At 43.4% G+C, this 21,111-nt stretch overlaps 1 protein-coding gene across 1 annotated transcript in view; it reads left to right on the top strand.

Moving 5' to 3' along the window:
• The window catches only part of LOC111957086 (roquin-1), a 36,245-nt gene extending 15,272 nt beyond the window's left edge, over positions 1 to 20,973 (top strand). Inside the window, exons 8-20 of the mRNA XM_023977811.2 lie at positions 4,267 to 4,385; positions 6,462 to 6,574; positions 6,892 to 7,134; positions 7,337 to 7,557; positions 7,722 to 8,104; positions 8,627 to 8,764; positions 9,147 to 9,302; positions 9,867 to 10,092; positions 10,317 to 10,410; positions 10,531 to 10,627; positions 10,876 to 11,034; positions 14,470 to 14,570; positions 16,379 to 20,973. Coding sequence (XP_023833579.1) covers positions 4,267 to 4,385; positions 6,462 to 6,574; positions 6,892 to 7,134; positions 7,337 to 7,557; positions 7,722 to 8,104; positions 8,627 to 8,764; positions 9,147 to 9,302; positions 9,867 to 10,092; positions 10,317 to 10,410; positions 10,531 to 10,627; positions 10,876 to 11,034; positions 14,470 to 14,570; positions 16,379 to 16,538 — 2,210 coding nt within the window. The 3' untranslated portion in view covers positions 16,539 to 20,973. The remainder of the gene's footprint in view (positions 1 to 4,266; positions 4,386 to 6,461; positions 6,575 to 6,891; positions 7,135 to 7,336; positions 7,558 to 7,721; positions 8,105 to 8,626; positions 8,765 to 9,146; positions 9,303 to 9,866; positions 10,093 to 10,316; positions 10,411 to 10,530; positions 10,628 to 10,875; positions 11,035 to 14,469; positions 14,571 to 16,378) is intronic.
• Positions 20,974 to 21,111: the final 138 nt, after the last annotated feature.

A 21,111-nucleotide genomic window follows, 5' to 3' on the forward strand; every position in this document is an offset into this window, starting at 1 on the left:
GGCTTATATATGTTTATATATACAGTGGGGAGAACAAGTATTTGATACACTGCCGATTTTGCAGGTTTTCCTACTTACAAAGCATGTAGAGGTCTGTAATTTTTATCATAGGTACACTTCAACTGTGAGAGACGGAATCTAAAACAAAAATCCAGAAAATCACATTGTAATGATTTTTAAGTAATTAATTTGCATTTTATTGCAAGACATAAGTATTTGATCACCTACCAACAGTAAGAATTCTGGCTCTCACAGACCTGTTAGTTTTTCTTTAAGAAGCCCTCCTGTTCTCCACTCATTACCTATATTAACTGCACCTGTTTGAACTCGTTACCTGTATAAAAACACCCTGTCCACAACTCAATCAAACAGACTCCCACCTCTCCACAATGGCCAAGACCAGAGAGCTGTGTAAGGACATCAGGGATAAAATTGTAGACCTGCACAAGGCTGGGATGGGCTACAGGACAATAGGCAAGCAGCTTGGTGAGAAGGCAACAACTGTTGGCGCAATTATTAGAAAAATGGAAGAAGTTCAAGATAGAAGGTCAATCATCCTCGTCCTGGGGCTCCATGCAAGATCTTCACCTCGTGGGGCAATCAATGATCATGAGGAAGGTGAGGGATCAGCCCAGAAACTACACGGCAAGGACCTGGTCAATGACCTGAAGAGAGCTGGGACCAACAGTCTCAAAGAAAACCATTAGTAAACACACTATGCCGTCAATGGATTAAAATACTGCAGCGCACGCAAGGTCCCCCTGCTCAAGCGCAGGGCATGTCCAGGCCCGTTGAGTTTGCCAATGACCATCTGGATGATCCAGAGGAAGAATGGGAGAAGGTCATGTGGTCTGATGAGACAAAAATTGAGCTTTTTGGTCTAAACTCCACTCGACGTGTTTGGAGAATAGAAGGATGAGTACAACCCCAAGAACACCATCCCAACCGTGAAGCGTGGAGGTGGAAACATCATTCTTTGGGATGCTTTTTCTACAAGGGGACAGGACGACTGCACCGTATTGAGGGGAGGATGGATGGGGCCATGTATCGCGAGATCTTGGCCAACGACCTCCTTCCCTCAGTAAGAGCATTGAAGATGGGTCGTGGCTGGGTCTTCCAGCATGACAACGACCCGAAACACACAGCCAGGGAAACTAAGGAGTGGCTCCGTAAGAAGCATCTCAAGGTCCTGGAGTGGCCTAGCCAGTCTCCAGACCTGAACCCAATAGAAAATCTTTGGAGGGTGCTGAAAGTCCGTATTGCCCAGCGACAGCCCCGAAACCTGAAGGATCTGGAGCAGGTCTGTATGGAGGAGTGGGACAAAATCCCTGCTGCAGTGTGTGCAAACCTGTGTCAAGAACTCCAGGAAACGTATGATCTCTGTAATTGCAAACAAAGGTTTCTGTACCAAATATTAAGTTCCTGCTTTTCTGATGTATCAAATACTTATGTCATGCAATAAAATGCAAATGAATTACTTAAAAATCATACAATGTGATTTTCTGGATTTTTGTTTTAGATTCCGTGTCTCACAGTTGAAGTGTACCTATGATAAATATTACAGACCTCTACATGCTTTGTAAGTAGGAAAACCTGCAAAATCGGCAGTGTATCAAATACTTGTTCTCCCCACTGTATATGTGTGTGTGTATATATTTATGTATATGAGTGGCAGTAATAGGGAAGGGGGTGTATATGGTTAGCATCTAGGCCTACAGGACACTGTGTGTTTTACCATGAGTTAGTAAACCCATGAATGATACGGGGAAGATATACCATAAGAATGTTTATGCAGTGTTGCCAGGTCAAGCTAAAAAAATCTAGCTCAATGAGCATTCAAACCCTACCCAGAAGGCCTGAAAACTAGCCCAATTCTTTTATTGTTTTTGGATCAAGAGATCATTTGCCCTACACCCTTTTCCCATAACTTTATCAAGCCAATTAAGGATTATCACGTTAGAAGCAAAATTCGGTTTTCCTCAAAATAAGAATTATTGCAAGCTATGACATTGCTTAATCATAGCAGTCAAACGAGTTAAATCGGCATCCATTGATGGAAAAGTATATGGCGAGTTTTATAAGGGCGAATTATCTTTATCACTTGCCACATTCAAATTACGTCAAGGCACAAGGGCTATGGTATATGGCCAGTATACCACGACTAAGGGCTATTCTTAAGCACAATGCAAAGTGGAGTGCCTGGATACAGTCGTTAGCCATGATATATTGGCCATATACCACATACCCCCGGGGTGCCTTATTGCTATTATAAACTGGTTACCACTGTAAATAGAACAGTAAAAAGTATACCATGGCTTTCAGCCAATCAGCATTCAGGGCTCAAACCAGGTTTATAAATGTAAATCAATCCTCTTTGCGCATGTGCATAACTATAGAGAAATCCGACAGGAGAGTTTGAGTGATGAAAGCTGGACAGAGGATCTCAATCTCTGAGCAAGAAACACTTGGATGAACACAAAAAAACGAATATTAGTCTTTTCTCTGGCAATTGTGCTGTTATGTGCCAGATGTTAAGACTACAAACCCTTATAAATGGCCCATTGGCGAGATTGACTTTTCATTAAAATGGGTGTAGGCTACAGACTCAAATCTGGTTTTATGATTGTAATTACATTTAGCCATAGTTTGCTTAGATAAAAGCAATTAGCCTATAGCCCCTGATAGGCCTACATCTAATTTCAGATAGTTTACAGTAACCTAAACAAGATGTAGGCAAGATGTAAACTGAACGATTTAGCAGCTTGCTTAGTTCTGTAACGTTCGTCTAAGTCGTTCTCCTCCTCAGACGAGGAGGAGCAAGGATCGGACCAAAATGCAGCGGGTGATGAATACATGATGAATTTATTTAGACAAGACGGAACACGAAGCACACTTGATAAATACAAAATAACAAAACGACGTAGACCGACCTGAACATGAGAACTTAACAAACAACGAAGAACGCACAAACAGGAACAGACTACACAAACGAAACAGTCCCGTGTGGTACAAACACTGACACGGAAGACAATCACCCACAAACAAACAGTGAGAACAGCCTACCTTAATATGGTTCTCAATCAGAGGAAACGTCAAACACCTGCCCCTGATTGAGAACCATATAAGGCTAATTAACMATGAACCTAAACAAGAAACAAATAACATAGACTGCCCACCCCAACTCACGCCCTGACCATACTAAACAAATACAAAAACAACGGAAAACAGGTCAGGAACGTGACAAGTTCAAATTAAGACAAATTTATTCATGAGTTGCGAGGCAATTTCGCAGTAAGAAGTGCTTGTTTCCCAATAGCCTGCTGCAATAAACTGGGGTCATAATTTAAATAACTGAATTAAATATTAATAACATACAGTACCAGTCAAAAGTTTAGACACACCTACTCATTCCAGGGTTTTTCTTTTTTTTGTACTATTTTCTACATTGTAGAATAATAGACATCAAAACGATTTATTTATGTCCAAATAGCTATTTTTGTTAGCGTGTTTGGTAAACAAATCCAAAGTCAGGAAGCGCGTTCACTAAAAGCAAACTATGTCAAAAAGTTCCGTAACAGTCAGTAGAAACATGTCAAACGATTTATTTGTTTGACATGTTTTGTTTGACAGGTGTTTTTTACATAAATCTTCAATGATGTTCCAACCGGAGAATTCCATTGTTTTCAGAAGTGCGATGGAACAGAGCTCCCTCTCATGTGAACGCGCATGGTCAAAGCATGGTCAGCTCATGATAGACCTTACTCAAGGTTCTACACACTGTTGACATCTAGTGGAAGTCGTAGGAAGTGCAAACTGACCCATATCCCACTGTGTATTCGATAGGCGATGAGTTGAAAACCTACAAACCTCAGATTTCCCACTTCCTGGTTTGATTTTTTTCTCATGTTTTTGCCTGCTATATGAGTTCTGTTATACTCAGACATCATTCAAACAGTTTTAGAAACTTCAGAGTGTTTTCTATCCAATACTAATAATAATATGCATATATTAGCAACTGGGACTGAGGAGCAGGCAGTTTACTCTGGGCACCTTTTCATCCAAGCTACTCAATACTGCCCCTGCAGCCATAAGAAGTTAAGCACTTTGAGCACAGTGCCTATAAATAATTTATATTAAGAGTTATTGTTAATCATTGACATAACCGACCAAGATATCTAAGTTATCAGCCTCACTATTGTAATGCTGTGTTATACTCCTTCAGGCCAAATATTGACTCCTATCTCCCTCCGTTCTCTGGGTCTTTAGACGCCCCCCCTCCCACGTGGGAGCAGCTGGAGAAGGGTCTGGTGGCGGTGAAGACTGTAGTCCACGGCCTGGTAGATTTCATCCAGAACCACAGCAAAAAGGGAGCCGACCCACAACAGGTACCGTAGCTCACACGCCTTGCTCGCTATGTCTGATCACTCTACAGCAGCCTTTATTGGTCACGACCCAAAGTGGGTTGCGGACATGTTAGTGGTGGGTCGCGACATGTCAGAGAGAAAAAATATATATACATTGCCTTCAGAAAGTATTCATACACCTTGATTTATTCCACATGTTGTGTTACAGATTTTGAACTTCTGAGTGATAGAGACCACGAGGACTAACACCAATCGGCCTACACCACTGTGCGCACGCCTGTCATTACTATGACAACTAGCGTAGCCATGTCAGCAAATGACTGCTGTCTGAACACGCATCCGATTTGGTCACCTTGTAACTTGCTGTTTGGACAGTCAGTATTCCAAAACGGATTTGAAAAACAAAACTTGATTTGAATGCTGTCAAATTGGTTGTTGATCATTGCTAGACAAACATTTTCATGTCTTGCAATACATTTTCAAGTAGATTTAAGACAAAACTGTTACTCGACCACTCGGGAACATTCACTGTCTTCTTGGTAAGCAACTTCAGGGTAGATTTGTCCTTGTGTTTTTAGGTTATTGTCCTGCTAAAAGGTGAACTCATCTCCCAGTGTCTGGTGGAAAGCAGACTGACTGAACCAGGTTTTCCTCTAGGATCCTCAGTCCTTAATGATTATAAGCCAAAGGGTGTGACTACTTTCTGAAGGCACTGTATAGAGTAATATAAATGTTGCTTTTCAGGTGCAACGTTCCAAAATGTAATGTACTTCCCAATTGTACTATTGATTGCCCTGTCATGTTTCAAATAATATGTGGCAAAACTGACTGACAAAAAGGGATTTAATATGGCATAGGTGTTTAAAAATCTACATTAAAGATAAGATACAGATATCAGAATTATTTCACATTTTCTTAGTTTGTACAATATTGGCTCATTGGGAGAATCTTCTATCCTGTAGAGCAGAGAATTTCAAACACGGGTTTTCCAATACATCGCAATGTAGGGCACCTATTGGTAAATAAAAAAATCTGATATTGAATATCCCTTTGAACATGGTGAAGTTATTAATTTAACTTTGGATGGTGTATCAATACACCCAGTCATGACAAAGATACAGGCGTCCTTCCTAATTCAGTTGCCCGAGAGGAAGGAAACCGCTCAGGGATTTCACCATGAGGCCAATGGTGTCTTTAAAACAGTTTAATGGCTGTGATAGGAGAGAACTGAGGATGGATCAACAACATTGCAGTTGCTCCACAATACTAACCTAATTGACAGAGTGAAAAGGAAGCCTGTACAAAATAAAAAATATTCCAAAACTTGCGTCCTGTTTGCAACAAGTAAAACTGCAAATAATATCATTTTAATCCGTTTTGAATTCGGGCTGTAACATAAAATGTGGAATAAGTCCAGGGGTATTAATACTTTCTGAAGGCACTGTAAGTTTCCATCCAATTTGTGACAGATTTTCAGGCAAATGATCTAAAATGTCCATAAAGAAAATAGAGCACACAATGTACCTTTTCACTTCCAAGTTTTCATGTACCGAATAAAATTCTAAAGTGCAATGTGTTTCCATCTCATTTTCAACTCTATGGACAGTTATGTCAGAAGCTGTTGTGTTAAATAGCAAATGTGCCCACTCTGGTCTTGCCACGTGCTCTCTAGCCAACAGCTCACAGTTACAGTGCAGGTAGGCTTTGCGTGTAGGCAAGTCTACATGAGATTGTTATGGATAAGAGCAAGAATATTTTTATTTGTCAGTTAAGCATCGATCATCAGGTCACCAGAATAAAACCCTCAATATTTAAAACCTGTAATAAACTGCATTGTTTCCCGAGTCGTAGTGGGAGCACCACACACCAAATTATCGTGTGACGCCAGGTTTATTTCGATAGAAGGGTTATTATATCAATATTTGCGCATAAATGTGTTTCCGACGCCATTTCTCACATAATTAATTTTACAGACACAAAAAGATCCCACCATGTTGAACGAACAAATTATCTGTCTGCATGTATAAAATTCTACTGCAACTTTCCATCACAACTGTGGCTGGAAACGTGGTTACTCTAAAATGTCTCTCTCTTCAGCCCCCCCAGCACAGTAAGTACAAGACTTACATGTGTCGGGACATGAAGCAGAAGGGAGGCTGTCCCCGAGGAGCCAGCTGTACCTTCGCCCACTCTCAGGAGGAGCTGGAGAAGTAAGTCCCTTTCAGAAATATAAACACCTCACAACCACCACCCTTTTGATTGAAATGGAATATCGCACTCTCTGCCCTCTTTCCCATTTAAATCAATATACCTAAACATATTTTGCTCTTACCTCTTTCTGAGTGTGATAGTTATCACTTAGAATGGCATTGTTTTTAAACCTCTTCCACTTGGTGTAGATTTTTTATTTTTAAATCTACGATAAGGATGACTTTTCTGTTTTATAGCTACTGTAAAATTAAAACTGTATTTTGTGTTTATAGCAAGCCTCCAAGGCCAGAAGTATAACTGTATTTTCTGTTCGTAGGTACCGTAAAATGAACAAGCGTTTGGTAGCTCGCCTCCCCGGCTCATCTGGCCTGCTGTCTGACGATGGACTCTCTCTGGACGTGGGGGTGACCCGGAAACCCTCGCCCCTCACCAATGGCTCAGCCGTACCCCCCTTGCCCCAGCTCATTGCCCGTGGCACCGACCTTGTGACCTACGACCTGTTGCGCAAGCCCAAGATGGACGGCGGGAGCAACAGCTCCCCGGGATCGCCACCTGACTCGTAAGTGGGAAACACCGCCTTTCAGCCAACCTTATAATTATATCTATTTGGTTAATCTATATTGTAACAGAAGAAAATGTGTTTTAGCTATATTGTTTTGGTTAAATAAACATATTTATTTTATTTTTTTCATTGATGCAAAAACTTGATTGATTTATGTAACATTGTATCCAAAACTCTCACTTTGTTTTTCTACCCTCAGTCTGGACTCTGGGCCCAAACAAGGGTACCCCCAGCCACCCCATGCCATGGGCTACTCCAGGGGGCCAGGAGACCACATGTCCATGCCCAAGCAGATGCCCAGTGGCGTGGTGCCCCGGGGGCCTCAGATGTACCCACAGCAGCAGCTACCTGAAATGTACTACTCCGACTCTCGCCCCACGCCCTCCGCCTCGCAGTACGAGCCCTCGCAGTACCCCCAAGGTGAGGCTGCTAAACGTTTGTTTTGTACTTTTGAAACATCTGTTTTTACTTTCATTTATTTCAATGCTTTCATTGATTGTGTTTTGAACCTATATTGTTGAATGACCAATATGAAGAAAAAAGTGTGAAGAAAATCAACATGTAATTTCCCCCTCGCACCACAGGTTACCCCTACCAGCAGCCCCCCCAGTACTCCACCCAGCGCTACATCCGAAACCTCCCTGCCCCCAGCGAGCCCGCTGGACCACCCTACCAGGACCCCTATCCCGGCTATGGCCCTCCTGAGCGCCCTTACTCAGCTCCCCACTCCGGCCCCCCCTACTCCTACCTTCCCCACTATGACACCCGGGGCCGCCACGGCCCTTACCCCGGCCCCCCTCCTCCCCCCCAGCCCTACTCCTCGCAGAGGGACGACATGGTCCGGATGAGCCCCGCGCCCCTGGAAGGGCCCCCTTACCACCAGGAGCAGGCTGCCAGGGAGAGGTACCCCCCAGAGGGATTCTACCCACCGGGGGCCCAGCCCCAACCCTTGAGGTCCTACGTCAGAGTGAGTTTGGTTCCTCCACAGTGGTCAGCAACCCTGGTCCCGGAGAGTTACAAGGTAGATTGGCTTTTTGGTCCGGACCAGTAGTAAAACCTTATTCAACCAGTCCAAGGTCTTGATGAACAGTTGATCAGTTGAATCCGGCTGTGTTGCCACTGGGCTCAGCAAAAAGCTAGCAAACCCTGTAACTCCAGGATGGTGACCATTGGTGAACATACACACTGACTACTATGCGGTTGTCTTATGACTCATAAGATATGAGCTGCATCTCCCTTGAGTTATACATTTGTGTCGTTAGAAGTTGGCCAGAAGTCAGATGTATTTAATATTGAATAGCGTGCTAGCAGATACCCATAGACTTCCAGTCATTGTGCTCACGCTAGTCTCATGAACTGTGTCCCGAGGTGAGTTAACTAGGAGCAGTATGGCCACTCTTCCCAGCCCAGTCTGGACGACCTGCACCATTGGTGTACACTATATTTAATTGTAACTAATCATTAGAAATGTTGTCCTGTGGTTTGTTAGGAGCCGTACGGGCGCTCCTCCCAGCCCAGCCTAGACTACTTGCACCACCGCCGTAAGGAGCTGATGGCCCAGCTGGAGGATAGGAAGGTCATCTCTCCCACCCTCCCCCACACCTTCCCCAGCGACTACCCCCCAGAGGTGAGACCCCCACACACAGAATGTGCCTCAGGGTCAACACACAAAAGTCAAGAGTTCTGCCTGGTCCAGAAACAAACTGTAAAGTGACTAGTGTTGTCCTTCAAAGCTCCCCACTGGTCGTTTTAATGTCATGACATTATCTAATTGGGAAGTGAAACTACTGTCTATTTGTAACAGTTTCAAAACAGGGCTGCTGGTGCTGTTTTAGCTATGACACTCATTTATCTAGCGATCACCCTGTTTCAGTAAAATTCAATATTTTACATTATTCCACCCTATAGACACTTTTCCAAAATGCCTATGTTTTAGCATGTTTAAATGCTGTTTCCTAGTTAGCATGGGTATACAAGTAAGTTTCTAACACACCTGCCTGTCTCCACAGTATGGGGAAGAGAGCTCCAAAGCCTTTGGGAAGTGCAGGGAGCCTGACTACGCGGGCCAGTACTCTCCCTGGTCCTGTGACACCATCGGCTCCTACATCGGCACCAAGGACTCCAAGCCCAAAGATGTCATGGCGCCCGGTGCCATGGAGATGATGGTGAGTGACAGTCGGAATGTGCCGGTGGGTCTTAGTGAGAAGTGTATGTGTCTGAAAGTGTTACTGGTTCAGATGTCACAGGAGCAGTGTTGTGCTTGATGAGGAGGATTAGAACAATAAGTTACATGAGCTGTATTGTTCCTAGTGTCTTCCTCCCTTTTTTATCTTCTTACTTCACCATCTCTCCTCCCTATTACTTATTGTAATTGGCTTTGGTTGAGAGCATCTGTTAAATGGTTAATTGTTAATTGCCCCTCTGCCTTTCGCTCTCATTTTCCTCTCTCCCCCTTCACTTTCTCTTGGCCCCATCTTTCCCTCTTTCCATTTTGTTTTAATATTGTATTTCACTCTGGATGAGCGTGTCTAATAAATGGCTAAATTCTAAAATGTGCCCCTACGCTCTCTTTCTCAACCCAGCCTTTTTGTTTATTTCTCTTTCTCTCCCACAGAATGGCTCTGTTAAATTATTATTAAATGTAGGGCCTGCTACTAAGGGGCCTGCTAAATGACCATTCTAAATGCCCCCCCNTTCTAAATGCCCCCCCCCCCCCTCTCTCTCTCTAGAATGTGGACGGTAAAGGTAGGCGGGGGGAGCCCTCCATGGAGGCCCAGGTCAGGCGGGGGACAGAGGTGAAGGACGACGACCCCATCATCCCTTTCGGCCCCCAGCCCACTGTGTCGCGCTTTGGGGCCATCTCACGCACCTCCAAGACAGGCTACCAGACAACAGGCCCCATGCAGGCCTTGGGCTCCGCCCAGGGACCCAACCCCAAGCACATGGCCATAGCCGGTAAGGTTACTCACACTGGGCACTTGCAACTTTACTTTGACCATTCACTGTTGTCACCTTTATCAGGGTCATATTCATTAAGCACCAAACAGAAGGAAACAGGGATAGACTACCTGGAACACTTCATTTCGCTTTCAGTTGCATGCCTCAATGAATAGAACCCAGAGTCGAACCAAGTTTCTAAGACATGATCGGTGGTTAACGCGTCATTATCCCGCCAACAGCGGAGTACTCCTATGGGAACCACGGAGGCTGGGGCGGAGCCTCCTACCCCTCACACCAAACGATCTCCTCCTCTCAGGGACACTTCAGTGAAAGGTACGGCCGAACACACCTCTCATCCATTTATCGATCTTCTCATCCATCAATCACTCATTCACTCCTTCCAACTATTAATGCATATTTATCAGTACTTCTGACGGTTCTCTTCTCTCTCAGGCTGCCTATGCCAACTCAGGACAGAGAGCAGCTGAAGACTGAGCTCCAACAGGTCAACCAGCAGATCAACCAACAGTCTCAGATCCACAGCATGGAGGTGTGTGTTCACACACACACACACACACATAGAGAGATGGGACAAAAACTTGTAATACTCATGTGTAGACACCCTCAACCAGAATCCAGGACTGGCAACATCAACATTTTGCATTGAAATTGAGACAAAAACCTAGCGATTTTTTTTGGTGCGGGGCATCCAAGCTGGTAAATATTGGTAGAGAATGGGGTTAATTGTAGGGGGAAAAACTGACCTTACTAACACTTGACTCCCTCTTCTTCCACCAGCTCTCCCAGCCAGGTCAGAACCAGGGCCAGCAGGGGGGGAAGTGGCCTGGTCCAGCGGGGGGTTCCGGCAGCGCTGCCACAGTGTCCAGCGAACAGCTCAGCATGGAGCTCCACCAGGTGGAGAGGGAGATTGGCAAGAGGACCCGCGAGATGGACATGGTGAGGGAGAGGTGGATGGATTGAGGGGAGAATAGTAGGTTGTCTGTATTACAATGCGGAATCATTCTGCCCTGCTCCCAACAGCCTATAGAGTTATTGCTAGTCTTATGCCACATCAAATCAAATTTTATTTGTCACATGCGCCAAATACAACTGGTCTAGACCTTACAGTGAAATGCTTACTTTACAAGCCCTTAACCAACAATGCTTTAAGAAGTTTTAAGAAAAATAAGTGTAATAAGTAGAAAATATAAATAAAACAGCAGCAGTAAAATAACAATAGCAAGGCTATATACAGGAGGTACTGGTACAGAGTCACTGTGCAGGGGCACCGGTTAGTTGAGGTAATATGTACATGTAGATAGAGTTAAAGTGACTATGCGTAGATAATAAACAGAGTAGCAGCAGTGTAAAAGACGGGTCTAGGTAGCCCTTTGATTAGATGTTCAGGAGTCTTATGGCTTGCGGGTAGAAGCTGTTAAGAAGCCTTTTGGACCTAGACTTGGCGCTCCAGTACCGCTTGCTGTGTGGTAGCAGAGAGAACAGTCTGACTAGGGTGGCTGGAGTCTTTGACAATTTTTAGTGCCTTCCTCTGACACCACCTGGTGTAGAGGTCCTGCATGGCAGGCAGCTTAGCCCCAGTGATGTACTGGGCCGTACGCACTACCCTCTGTAGTGCCTTGCGATCGGAGGCCGAGCAGTTACCATACCAGGCATTGATGCAACCAGTCAGGATGCTCTCGATGGTGCAGCAGTAGAACCTTTTGACGATCTGAGGACCCATGCCAAGTCTTTTCAGTCTCCTGAGGGGGAATAGGCATTGTTGTGCCCTCTTCACAACTGTGTTGGTGTGTTTAGACCATGATAGTTTGTTGTTGATGTGGACACCAAGGAACTTGACGTTTTCAACCTGCTCCACTACAGCCCCGTCGATGAGAATGGGGTCGTGCTCGGTCCTTCTTTTCCTGTAGTTCACAATCATCTCCTTTGTCTTGATTACTTTGACGGAGAGATTGTTATCCTGGCACCACACGGCCAGGTCTCTGACCTCCTCCCTATAGGCTGTCTCATCGTTGTCGGTGATCAGGCCTACCGCTGTTGTCATCGGCAAACTTGATGAAGGTGTTGGAGTCGTGCCTGGCCATGCAGTCGTGAGTGAACAGGGAGTATAGGAGGGGACTGAGCACGAACCCCTGAGGGGCCCCGTGTTGAGGATCAGCGTGGCGGATGTGTTGTTACCTACCCTTACCACTTGGAGGCGGCTTGTCAGGAAGTCCAGGATCCAGTTGCAGAGGGAGGTGTTTAGTCCCAGGGTCCTTAGCTTAATGATGAGCTTTGAGGACACTATGGTGTTGAACGCTGAGCTGTAGTCAATGAATAATATTCTCACATAGGTGTTCCTTTTGTCCAGGTGGGAAAGGGCAGTGTGGAGTGCAATAGAGATTGCATCATTTGTGGATCTGTTGGGGCGGTATGCAAATTGGAGTGGGTCTAGGGTTTCTGGGATAATGGTGTTGTGAGCCATGACTAGCCTTTCAAAGCACTTCATGGCTACAGATGTGAGTGCTACGGGTCGGTAGTCATTTAGGCAGGTTACTTTAATGTTCTTGGGCACAGGGACTATGGTGGTCTGCTTGAAACATGTTGGTATTTCAGTCAGGGACAGGTTGAAAATGTCAGTGGAGACACTTGCCAGTTGGTCCGCGCAGGCTCTGAGTATACGTCCTGGTAATCCGTCTGGCCCTGCGGCCTTGTGAATGTTGACCTGTTTAAAGGTCTTACTCATATCAGCTACGGAGAGCGTGATCACAGTCGTCCGGAACAGCTGATGCTCTCATGCATGTTTCAGTGTTTGCCTCGAAGCGAGCATAGAAGTTATTTAGCTCGTCTGGTAGGCTTGTGTCACTGGGCAGCTCGCGCCGCCTTTGTAGTCTGTAATAGTTTGCAAGACCTGCCACATCCGACGAGCGTCAGAGCCCGTGTAGTACGATTCAACCTTAGTCCTGTATTGATGCTTTGCCTGTTTGATGGTTCGTCGGAGGGCATAGCGGGATTTCTCATAAGATTCTGGGTCCCGCTCCTTGAAAGCGGCAGCTCTACCCTTTAGCTAAGTGTGGATGTTACCTGTAATCCTTGGCTTCTGGTTGGGGTATGTACGTACGGTCACTGTGGGGACGACGTCATCAATGCACTTATTGATGAAGCCAGTGACAGATGTGGTGTACTCCTCGATTCCATCCCATCGGAAGAATCCCGGAACATGTTCGTCTGTGCTAGCAAAACAGTCCTGTAGCTTAGCATCTGCTTCATCTGACCACTTTCTTATTGACCAAGTCACTGGTGCTTCCTGCTTTAGTTTTTGCTTGTAAGCCGGAATCAGGAGGATAGAATTATGGTCAGATTTGCCAAATAGAGGGCGAGGGAGAGCTTTGTGCGTGTCGTTGTGTGGAGTAAAGGTTGTCTAAAGTTTTTCCCTCTGGTTGAACATTTAACATGCTGATAGAAATGAGGTAAAACGGATTAAAGTTTCCCTGCATTAAAGTCCCCGGCCACTAGGAGCGCCGCCTCTGGATGAGCGTGTTCCTGTTTGCTTATGACCGTATACAGCCCATCGAGTGCGGTATTAGTGCCAGCATCGGTTTGTGGTGGTAAATAGACAGCTACGAAGAATATAGATGATAAACTCTCTTGGTAAATAGTGTGGTCTACAGCTTATCATGAGATACTCTACTTCAGACGAGCAAAACCGAGACTTCTTTAGATTTCGTGCACCAGCTGTTTGCAAATATACATAGACCGCCACGCCTTGTCTTACCAGAGGCCGCTGTTCTATCCTGCCGAAAAAGCTTAAAACCCGCCAGTTGTATGATATTCATGTCGTCATTCAGCGAAACAACATAAGATATTAATTACTGTTTTTAATGTCCCGTTGGTAGGAAATACTTTATTTTATTTTCCATTGATTGTACTTTGGCTAATAGGAATAATGGTAAAGGGAGATTACCCGCTCGTCATCGGATCCTTACAAGGCACCCGAACCTTCGTCCCTGATGTTTCTTTCTTCTGCGAATGACAAGGGCCTTGTTGGGGTCTGAAGTAAATTCTTCCCATCAGATTTGTTAAAGAAAAAGTATTCGATATCTAGAATCTCTTTTCATTAGACACGGCTGCAGAAACATTATGTGCAAAAAAACATGCACAATTGGTTAGGGGATCGTGAAACGGCAGCCATCGATGTTGTCGTCTGGTATTATAGCTGGTTTGTGTTCATGTGTTTGTATTTTATTATGGATCCCCATTAGCTACTGCCAAGGCAGCAGCTACTTTTCCTGGTGTCCAGCAACATTAAGGCAGTTATAGAATTTAAAACATTATGACACATGTGCACAGACACCCGCCCCATGACATGTGAGTGTATTGATGTGGTCTCTACAGGACAGCCAGGTGGCTCATGAGGTCCTGTACAAGACGAAGACTGCAGAGAATGGCCAGCAGGACCACAAGGCCCAGCTGGAGGAGATTGCTCTGGCCCTGGGGTGAGTGGAGACACACAACTCAATAGTAAAACATGTGTATAAAGACAGATGACATGCTGAAGGATAATACCACATCGGAAGTTTAAATGTATTTGGCTAAGGTGTATGTAAACTCAGTTTTTCACAATTCCTGACATTTAATCCTAATGAAATGTCAGAATAATAGCGGAGAGAATGAATTATTTCAGCTTTTATTTCTTTCATCACATTCCCAGTGGGTCAGAAATTTACATAAACTCAATTAGTATTTTGTTTAACTTGGGTCAAATGTTTCGGGTAGCCTTCCACAAGCTTCCCACAATAAGTTGGGTGAATTTTGGCCCATTCCTCCTGACAGAGCTGGTGTAAGTCAGGTTTGTAGGCGTCCTTGCTCGCACACGCTTTTTCAGTTCTCCAAACACAACGATGGTCATTATGGCCTAGCAGTTCTATTTTGGTTTCATCAGACCAGAGGACATTTCTCCAAAAAGTATGATCTTTGTCCCCATGTGCAGTTGCAAACCATAGTCTGGCTTTTTTATGGTGGTTTTGGAGCAGTGGCTTCTTCCTTGCTGAGCAGCCTTTCAGGTTATGTCGATATAGGACTTGTTTTACTGTGGATATAGATACCTTTGTACCTGTTTCCTCCATCTTCAAGGTCCTTTGCTGTTGTTCTGGGGATTGATTTGCACTGTTCGCACCAAAGTACGTTCATCTCTAGGAGACAGAACGCATCTCCTTCCTGAGCGGTATGACGGCTGCGTGGTCCCATGGTGTTTATACTTGCGTACTTGTGGCAGACCAGGGGGTTTGGTCAAGACGTTTACACAGATCAGACACGGACAGAGTGTGATTAGTTCGGTTTCAAGGGTGTTTATTAAATAATAAATCAAAAAGAATAGGATAGGTCTCCCCCGTGACACCCTCTCCAGGATACCGTCTTCTGGGCTCCGGGTCTTGCTGTATCCTGTCGGGCACACAAACTGAACTCCCTCCTCATACCTCTGCAACTGTCCCCAACTATACGAGTCCTTTCTCTCCTTTGTGTGCTGCCCTTCTGGCAGCTTTATGGGTCTTGCACAGCTGGTGAGCAATCAGTCCTTGATTACTCACCAGATCCCAATCAACCCCTATTAGTCCTGGCCGGAGAGTCCGTCGAGACCTGGCACGTCCAGCAGATGGAGCCATCGCCTCGTGATGTATACTCCGTCTGTCACCAGGCCTCGACGAGTCTCCCCTTGGTGGCTGACCTGCTGTACGCCACAGTACTATTGTTTGAGATGAACGTGGTACCTTCAGGCGTTTGGAAATTGCTCCCAAGGATGAACCAGACAAAAAAAAATTCTGAGGTCTTGGCTGTTTTCTTTTGATTTTCCCATGATGTCATGCAAAGAGGCACTGAGTTTGAAGGTAGGCCTTGAAATACATCCACAGGTACACCTCCAATTGACTCAAATGATGTCAATTAGCCTATCAGAAGCTTCTAAAGCCATGACATAATTTTCTGGAATTTTCCAAGCTGTTTAAAGGGACAGTCAACTTAGTGTATGTAAACATCTGACCCACTGGAATTGTGATACATTGAATTGTAAGTGAAATAATCTGTCTGTAAACAATTGTTGGAAAAATGACTTGTGCCATGCACAAAGTAGATGTCCTAACCGACTTGCCAAAACTATAAATTTGTGGAGTGGTTGAAAAACTAGTTTTAATAACTCACTCCAACCTAAGTGTATGTAAACGTCCGACTTCAACTCTATGATCTTAATCCTCTCTGTTTCTCTCTCTGTTTCGCCTCTCTCTCTCTCCGTCTTTCTACCCGTCTCTAGTGAGGTGTCGAATGGCTCCAGCGGTCTAGGGCAGGACGGCGGTGTGGGCGGAGCCATGCTGTCACTGACCACTAAGGCGTCATCGCTTAGCCTGTGTTCTGAGCCAGGACCCGGGGGCTCCGATCTGCAGAAGAACGGTGTGGTCCATTCCTGCTCCTAGACCATACACACTGCGACACACACTGCGACACACACTCACACTCAGAGCCTTTGTTCTAAAGCAAACACATACTTGTTTTATTTAGAAGATGAGCAGTATCTGCCGTGATATGAATTTTCTTTCTTTTTGTTCTGTGAATGAGCATTTTTTTTTTCTCATGACTTTCATCGCCTGGAAACCATTTGATGACATTTTATTTCTCTTGTTTTTTTTTTACTGGGATTATAAAACAAGACTCTCAAAGTAGATCTGTCAAAAAAAGCAAATGATGATGATAATTGTTCAAAGAAGGCTATCCCTCCTACATAGATATCACATACCAAGACACATAGTGGATCGAAGGGTGGAGTATTTCTCAATTCTCCCCCTCTATTTTTGTGCCCATTACCAGGGTAAGCAACTTGCAGGGACCTAAATACCCCCAAAGATGGTTTTAAGGCTGTGAAATGTAAACGTTCTATTTCGTAACCAATTTAGTATCGAATCCTAACTCAAGTTATGGTCGTTTTGGTCTTATGTACTACATAGCTATCAAAAGTCTTGGTGTTTTACGACGTAGTTATGTCAGCTGTCATAAGTATCATGTAAGTGTCTGTTTATAATGCATTAGGCAAGTCAGTTAAGAACATTAAGAACAAATTCTTATTTACAATGACAGCCTAGGAACAGTGGGTTAACTGCCTTGTTCAGGGGCAGAATGACCGATTTTTACCTCGTCAGCTCGGGGATTCGATCTAGCAACCTTTCGGTTAATGGCCCAACGCTCTAACCACTAGGCTACCTGCTGCCCCGGTATGACACGTTGTTTCTTTCTGATACCTTTGACAGCTAACTAACGGTTAGTCAGTGTAGTATCCGTTCTGTTGGCGTTCAGTAATAAAGGTGTAACCGCTAGTGTTCAGGAATACGCCACCCCCAGAATCGTAAAACGTGGTTGACCAGATGGGGGGGGGAGTGAAAACGTTCCACCAACGCTCAGTCAACCCTCAGAGCCAAACAAGACCATGTCGCTTCAAGCCGCATGCAGTTTTTAACCCGCCATGAGAAGTCTGATTTTATTAGTGCATTTTATGAATACATCATATGTCTGTTTCATACTTGAAAAGCAGTATCTTATTAACCAAAGCATTCTGTTTTAAAGATTGCAAAATGTATCTTTTTGATAATAAGCTTTTCTCATGTTTTCTATAAGGGAACATACTATGTGCTTCTCGTGGGATGTGGTGTGACTTGCTGCGGAAATGTCTTGTTTGTACTTTGATGGGCTGGAATTCAATAGAACTTGCAGTGCGGAAATGCAAATTCCAGGGAGTGTAACAAAACATTAATTTCACATTGCAGGAAGATCATTTTCCATGATGCAAGAGAGATTGAATCCCCTCCTAGTGTGAATTTAATCATATGGGGTGATTGGTGTTTTTGTTCCTCGTCTTCCTCAGAGCTCCTTATCTGGTCATTGAAAAGGCCTCCCCATTGGGATTATCTTGTCATTGGTTCTCCTTAACTTCTATGAAGTTGCGTTCCCTTGTTTTTTTGCTTGCGTAAATTGCGATTAAGGGGGTGTGGCCTGCCTGAACGCTAGTCTGTAATTGGAGGGGAAGTAAAATGGTTTAATATGCAAATATTTGGTCTTCTTGTTCTTAATACGTGTGTGTAAAAGGTGTCTGTAGTCTGCCAAACAGTCCTTTCAATGGTTTGTGCGTCAATGTCAACAGTTAAAGAGTAGCGAAGTGTCTTAAATAATTGTCATTTACAGGCTTTAAAAAAAAGTCCTCCTATCCCTTTTTTGTTTTTATCCGCGTACTATTAGTTCATTTTAGAACAAGTCTGTATCAAGACACATATTCAGGGTATCTTAGTGGATTCAAAACCCAGAACCTTGGGCCACACATGTGAGGCTTAAAGCAAGCAGCCAGAGTGTCTTGCCCCTCAAAAAGCCTCTACTCAGTCTTGACCTTTTTAATGATATTTTTCACTATATTGTTTTCTGGTGCTATTATTATTGTAAGCTATAAAAACAAAGAGTTGCACACTCCATATGTATAACCTCACAGTAATTAATTGGGTAAAAAAAACATGTTTCAGCATCACTGTGCCTTTTAGTGTTTTTTTTGTTTTTTTTACCCAATAAATTACTGGGAGGTAAAACGAATGGAGAGTGCGACTCTTTGTTTTTATAGCGTACAGTTTATTTACCGTTAGTCAAAACCTCTTACACTAAATAATGTTCTCTGGGTGTGCGCCAGCTCATGCTTTTTATTATTAGCATTATTACTTTATTACTGATGTTCCTGTCATGGTAATTGTTTATCGCTGATGCTCGTTAAGGAGCTCTCTGCCTTTTGTAAACAATCATCATGATTGGTCATTGAAAAAAGGCTGCGCTGAAATGCAGAGGTGGATCCCAGTGCTTAAACGGTTAAGAATACACGGAATGTAGGTGACGATCGGGTTTCATAATTTGGGTTCAGGGGAAAACGGTCAGCTTTTTGTCAGTGTAGATGGGTGTTGAGGGCCAGGGTCAGTTATAGGGTGTTTGTTTTTTTTCAACCACACTTCATGCCTCTTGGGCTACTCTTTGCTATATTTTATTGTTTAGGTAAACAACTCACTTATACATATGAGTATGTATACATACATTAATATACTAAGCACTGTTAACGTGCCACCTCTTATTCTACTCGCTCAGCATTTATATTAAATGATCTCTACTTAGAATCAGCTAAATGTTTTATTTTATTTCTCCACTGGTTGCCAACAGACTTTATCCTTTCCCAGTTGAAGGACTTCTGTGCGCATTGACGTGTGTTCACTTAATTTTTTTGTGTTCAAACAAAGATAAGTTCTCTACTGAAATATGCTTCCGAAAGAAGACACATTTAATGACGAAAATTTACAACAACAAAAAAAATGTTTTTGTGTGTGTTAGGTTGTACTGTAGAAAATGTACACTGTCTTTTTTTTCAAAGTAAAGTGTGCTGTACTGGGTGACGGTGTGGAAATATTAGAAATGTGTTGGGGTTTTTGTCTTTTTTTAAGAGGTAATCCGGGTAAGCCTTTAATTTAGTCAAAGGCTTGCTTCATATTCTCAAGGAATACTCCTAGGCCATTCATTCCAACAGTATGAGGTCATTTGGAAGCACCCTAACCAAATTGAAAGCAATCTTAATTGGCACACTCATTTTGTCACCACCATCACTAATCACATGACCGGCAGAGACACATGTTTTGTCATACTTAGAACAAAAAATGTGTTTCTGCTGGGGAAAATGTAATTGACTAGTTGGGTTTGTTTTTCTTTCTTCCTGTCGTTGAGTGAAATCACTTACTTCCAAGTCTTACAGTGATCTATGTAACGCATCCCAAGGCGAAGCATCATGTTGTCCATCCACAGGGAAACTGTCAAACTTGGCGTCACACTCATCCACACACAGGTTTTCATTTGTTTCAGAATAGTCATGAAAATGTGCTTACTCTTAAGTCCCTCCAGCCGTGAGCCTTCAAGATAGAGTTCACTTCAAATTTGTCTAATGATTTTAGATATCAAAAGTGGTCTGTTGACTTGAGGCCACATTCAATGCCATCTGTTGTGAAGATCCAGCTATAAGCCTCAATCCCCAAATCAATGGCAAAGATGGACCTGGACATAATTCAGTGCCTATCATTTCCACTCATTTTGGGTTTAAGGCATATAGTTTATATATATATCTCAAGTGGTTTATTCAAGGTCACGTCCCAAACCGTGTGTGTGTGTAATGTTTTGGGACGTGACCTTGAATAAACGTTAAACCACTTGAGATCTAAAATGTGCAACAAACTTTGATTTTGGAGTAAACTGTCCCTTTCTTAAAGCCTATAGGTGAGTAGAATTAACAATTATATGGTTTCTATGGGAATAGCAATGACGTTCATGTCAGTCTCATGCTTTCATTTGTTTCTGAGTGAAACTGCTGCCTACACCTCCTTCACACAGCCATTGAACTCTTTCCCCAAACCACAGAACTCTTACTGCTGTTTTGGGCTCACATTTTAATTCCTAACTTTTGGGAAAAAGTCAATGGCTGTTTTTATATGATTAATCCCTTGTAAAATATCTCTTAAATTAAGGTACAGTTTTAATTTCAGCAAGAAAATACGTTTTTATATGTATTATACTCCATTAAGGAATGTTTAGAATTATCTTCCTCCAATGTGGATGTAGCCATTATTACACCATTTTATGACTTTGTAAGAGAATTCACTGTGTGAAAATTGGTTTGCATTTTTGTATAATACAATCTGCTTTTTTTGTTTGATAGGAGAGGGAGGTCAAACTGGAAGTTAAGAGAGAAATGAACCTGTGAAATTGAGAGAATCTTTTTTTTTTTTTTTTTTTAATGTACAACAGTGATTCTATGCTGAGGGGATGGATTAAATGATATTGCTAACTCTGTTATTGGCGTCTTGTTTTACTTTTCCATGGGGAAATGAGTGAACATCTTTGAGTGCAAGTATTAACATGCATAACACCACATTCTTTTTATCTGGCCATGCCAGTTAGCCCACACATCTTTATCCATCCCAAACTGGAGGA

This window comes from Salvelinus sp. IW2-2015, linkage group LG32 (genome assembly GCF_002910315.2).
Source record: "Salvelinus sp. IW2-2015 linkage group LG32, ASM291031v2, whole genome shotgun sequence".
Taxonomy (NCBI): Eukaryota; Metazoa; Chordata; class Actinopteri; order Salmoniformes; family Salmonidae; genus Salvelinus; species Salvelinus sp. IW2-2015.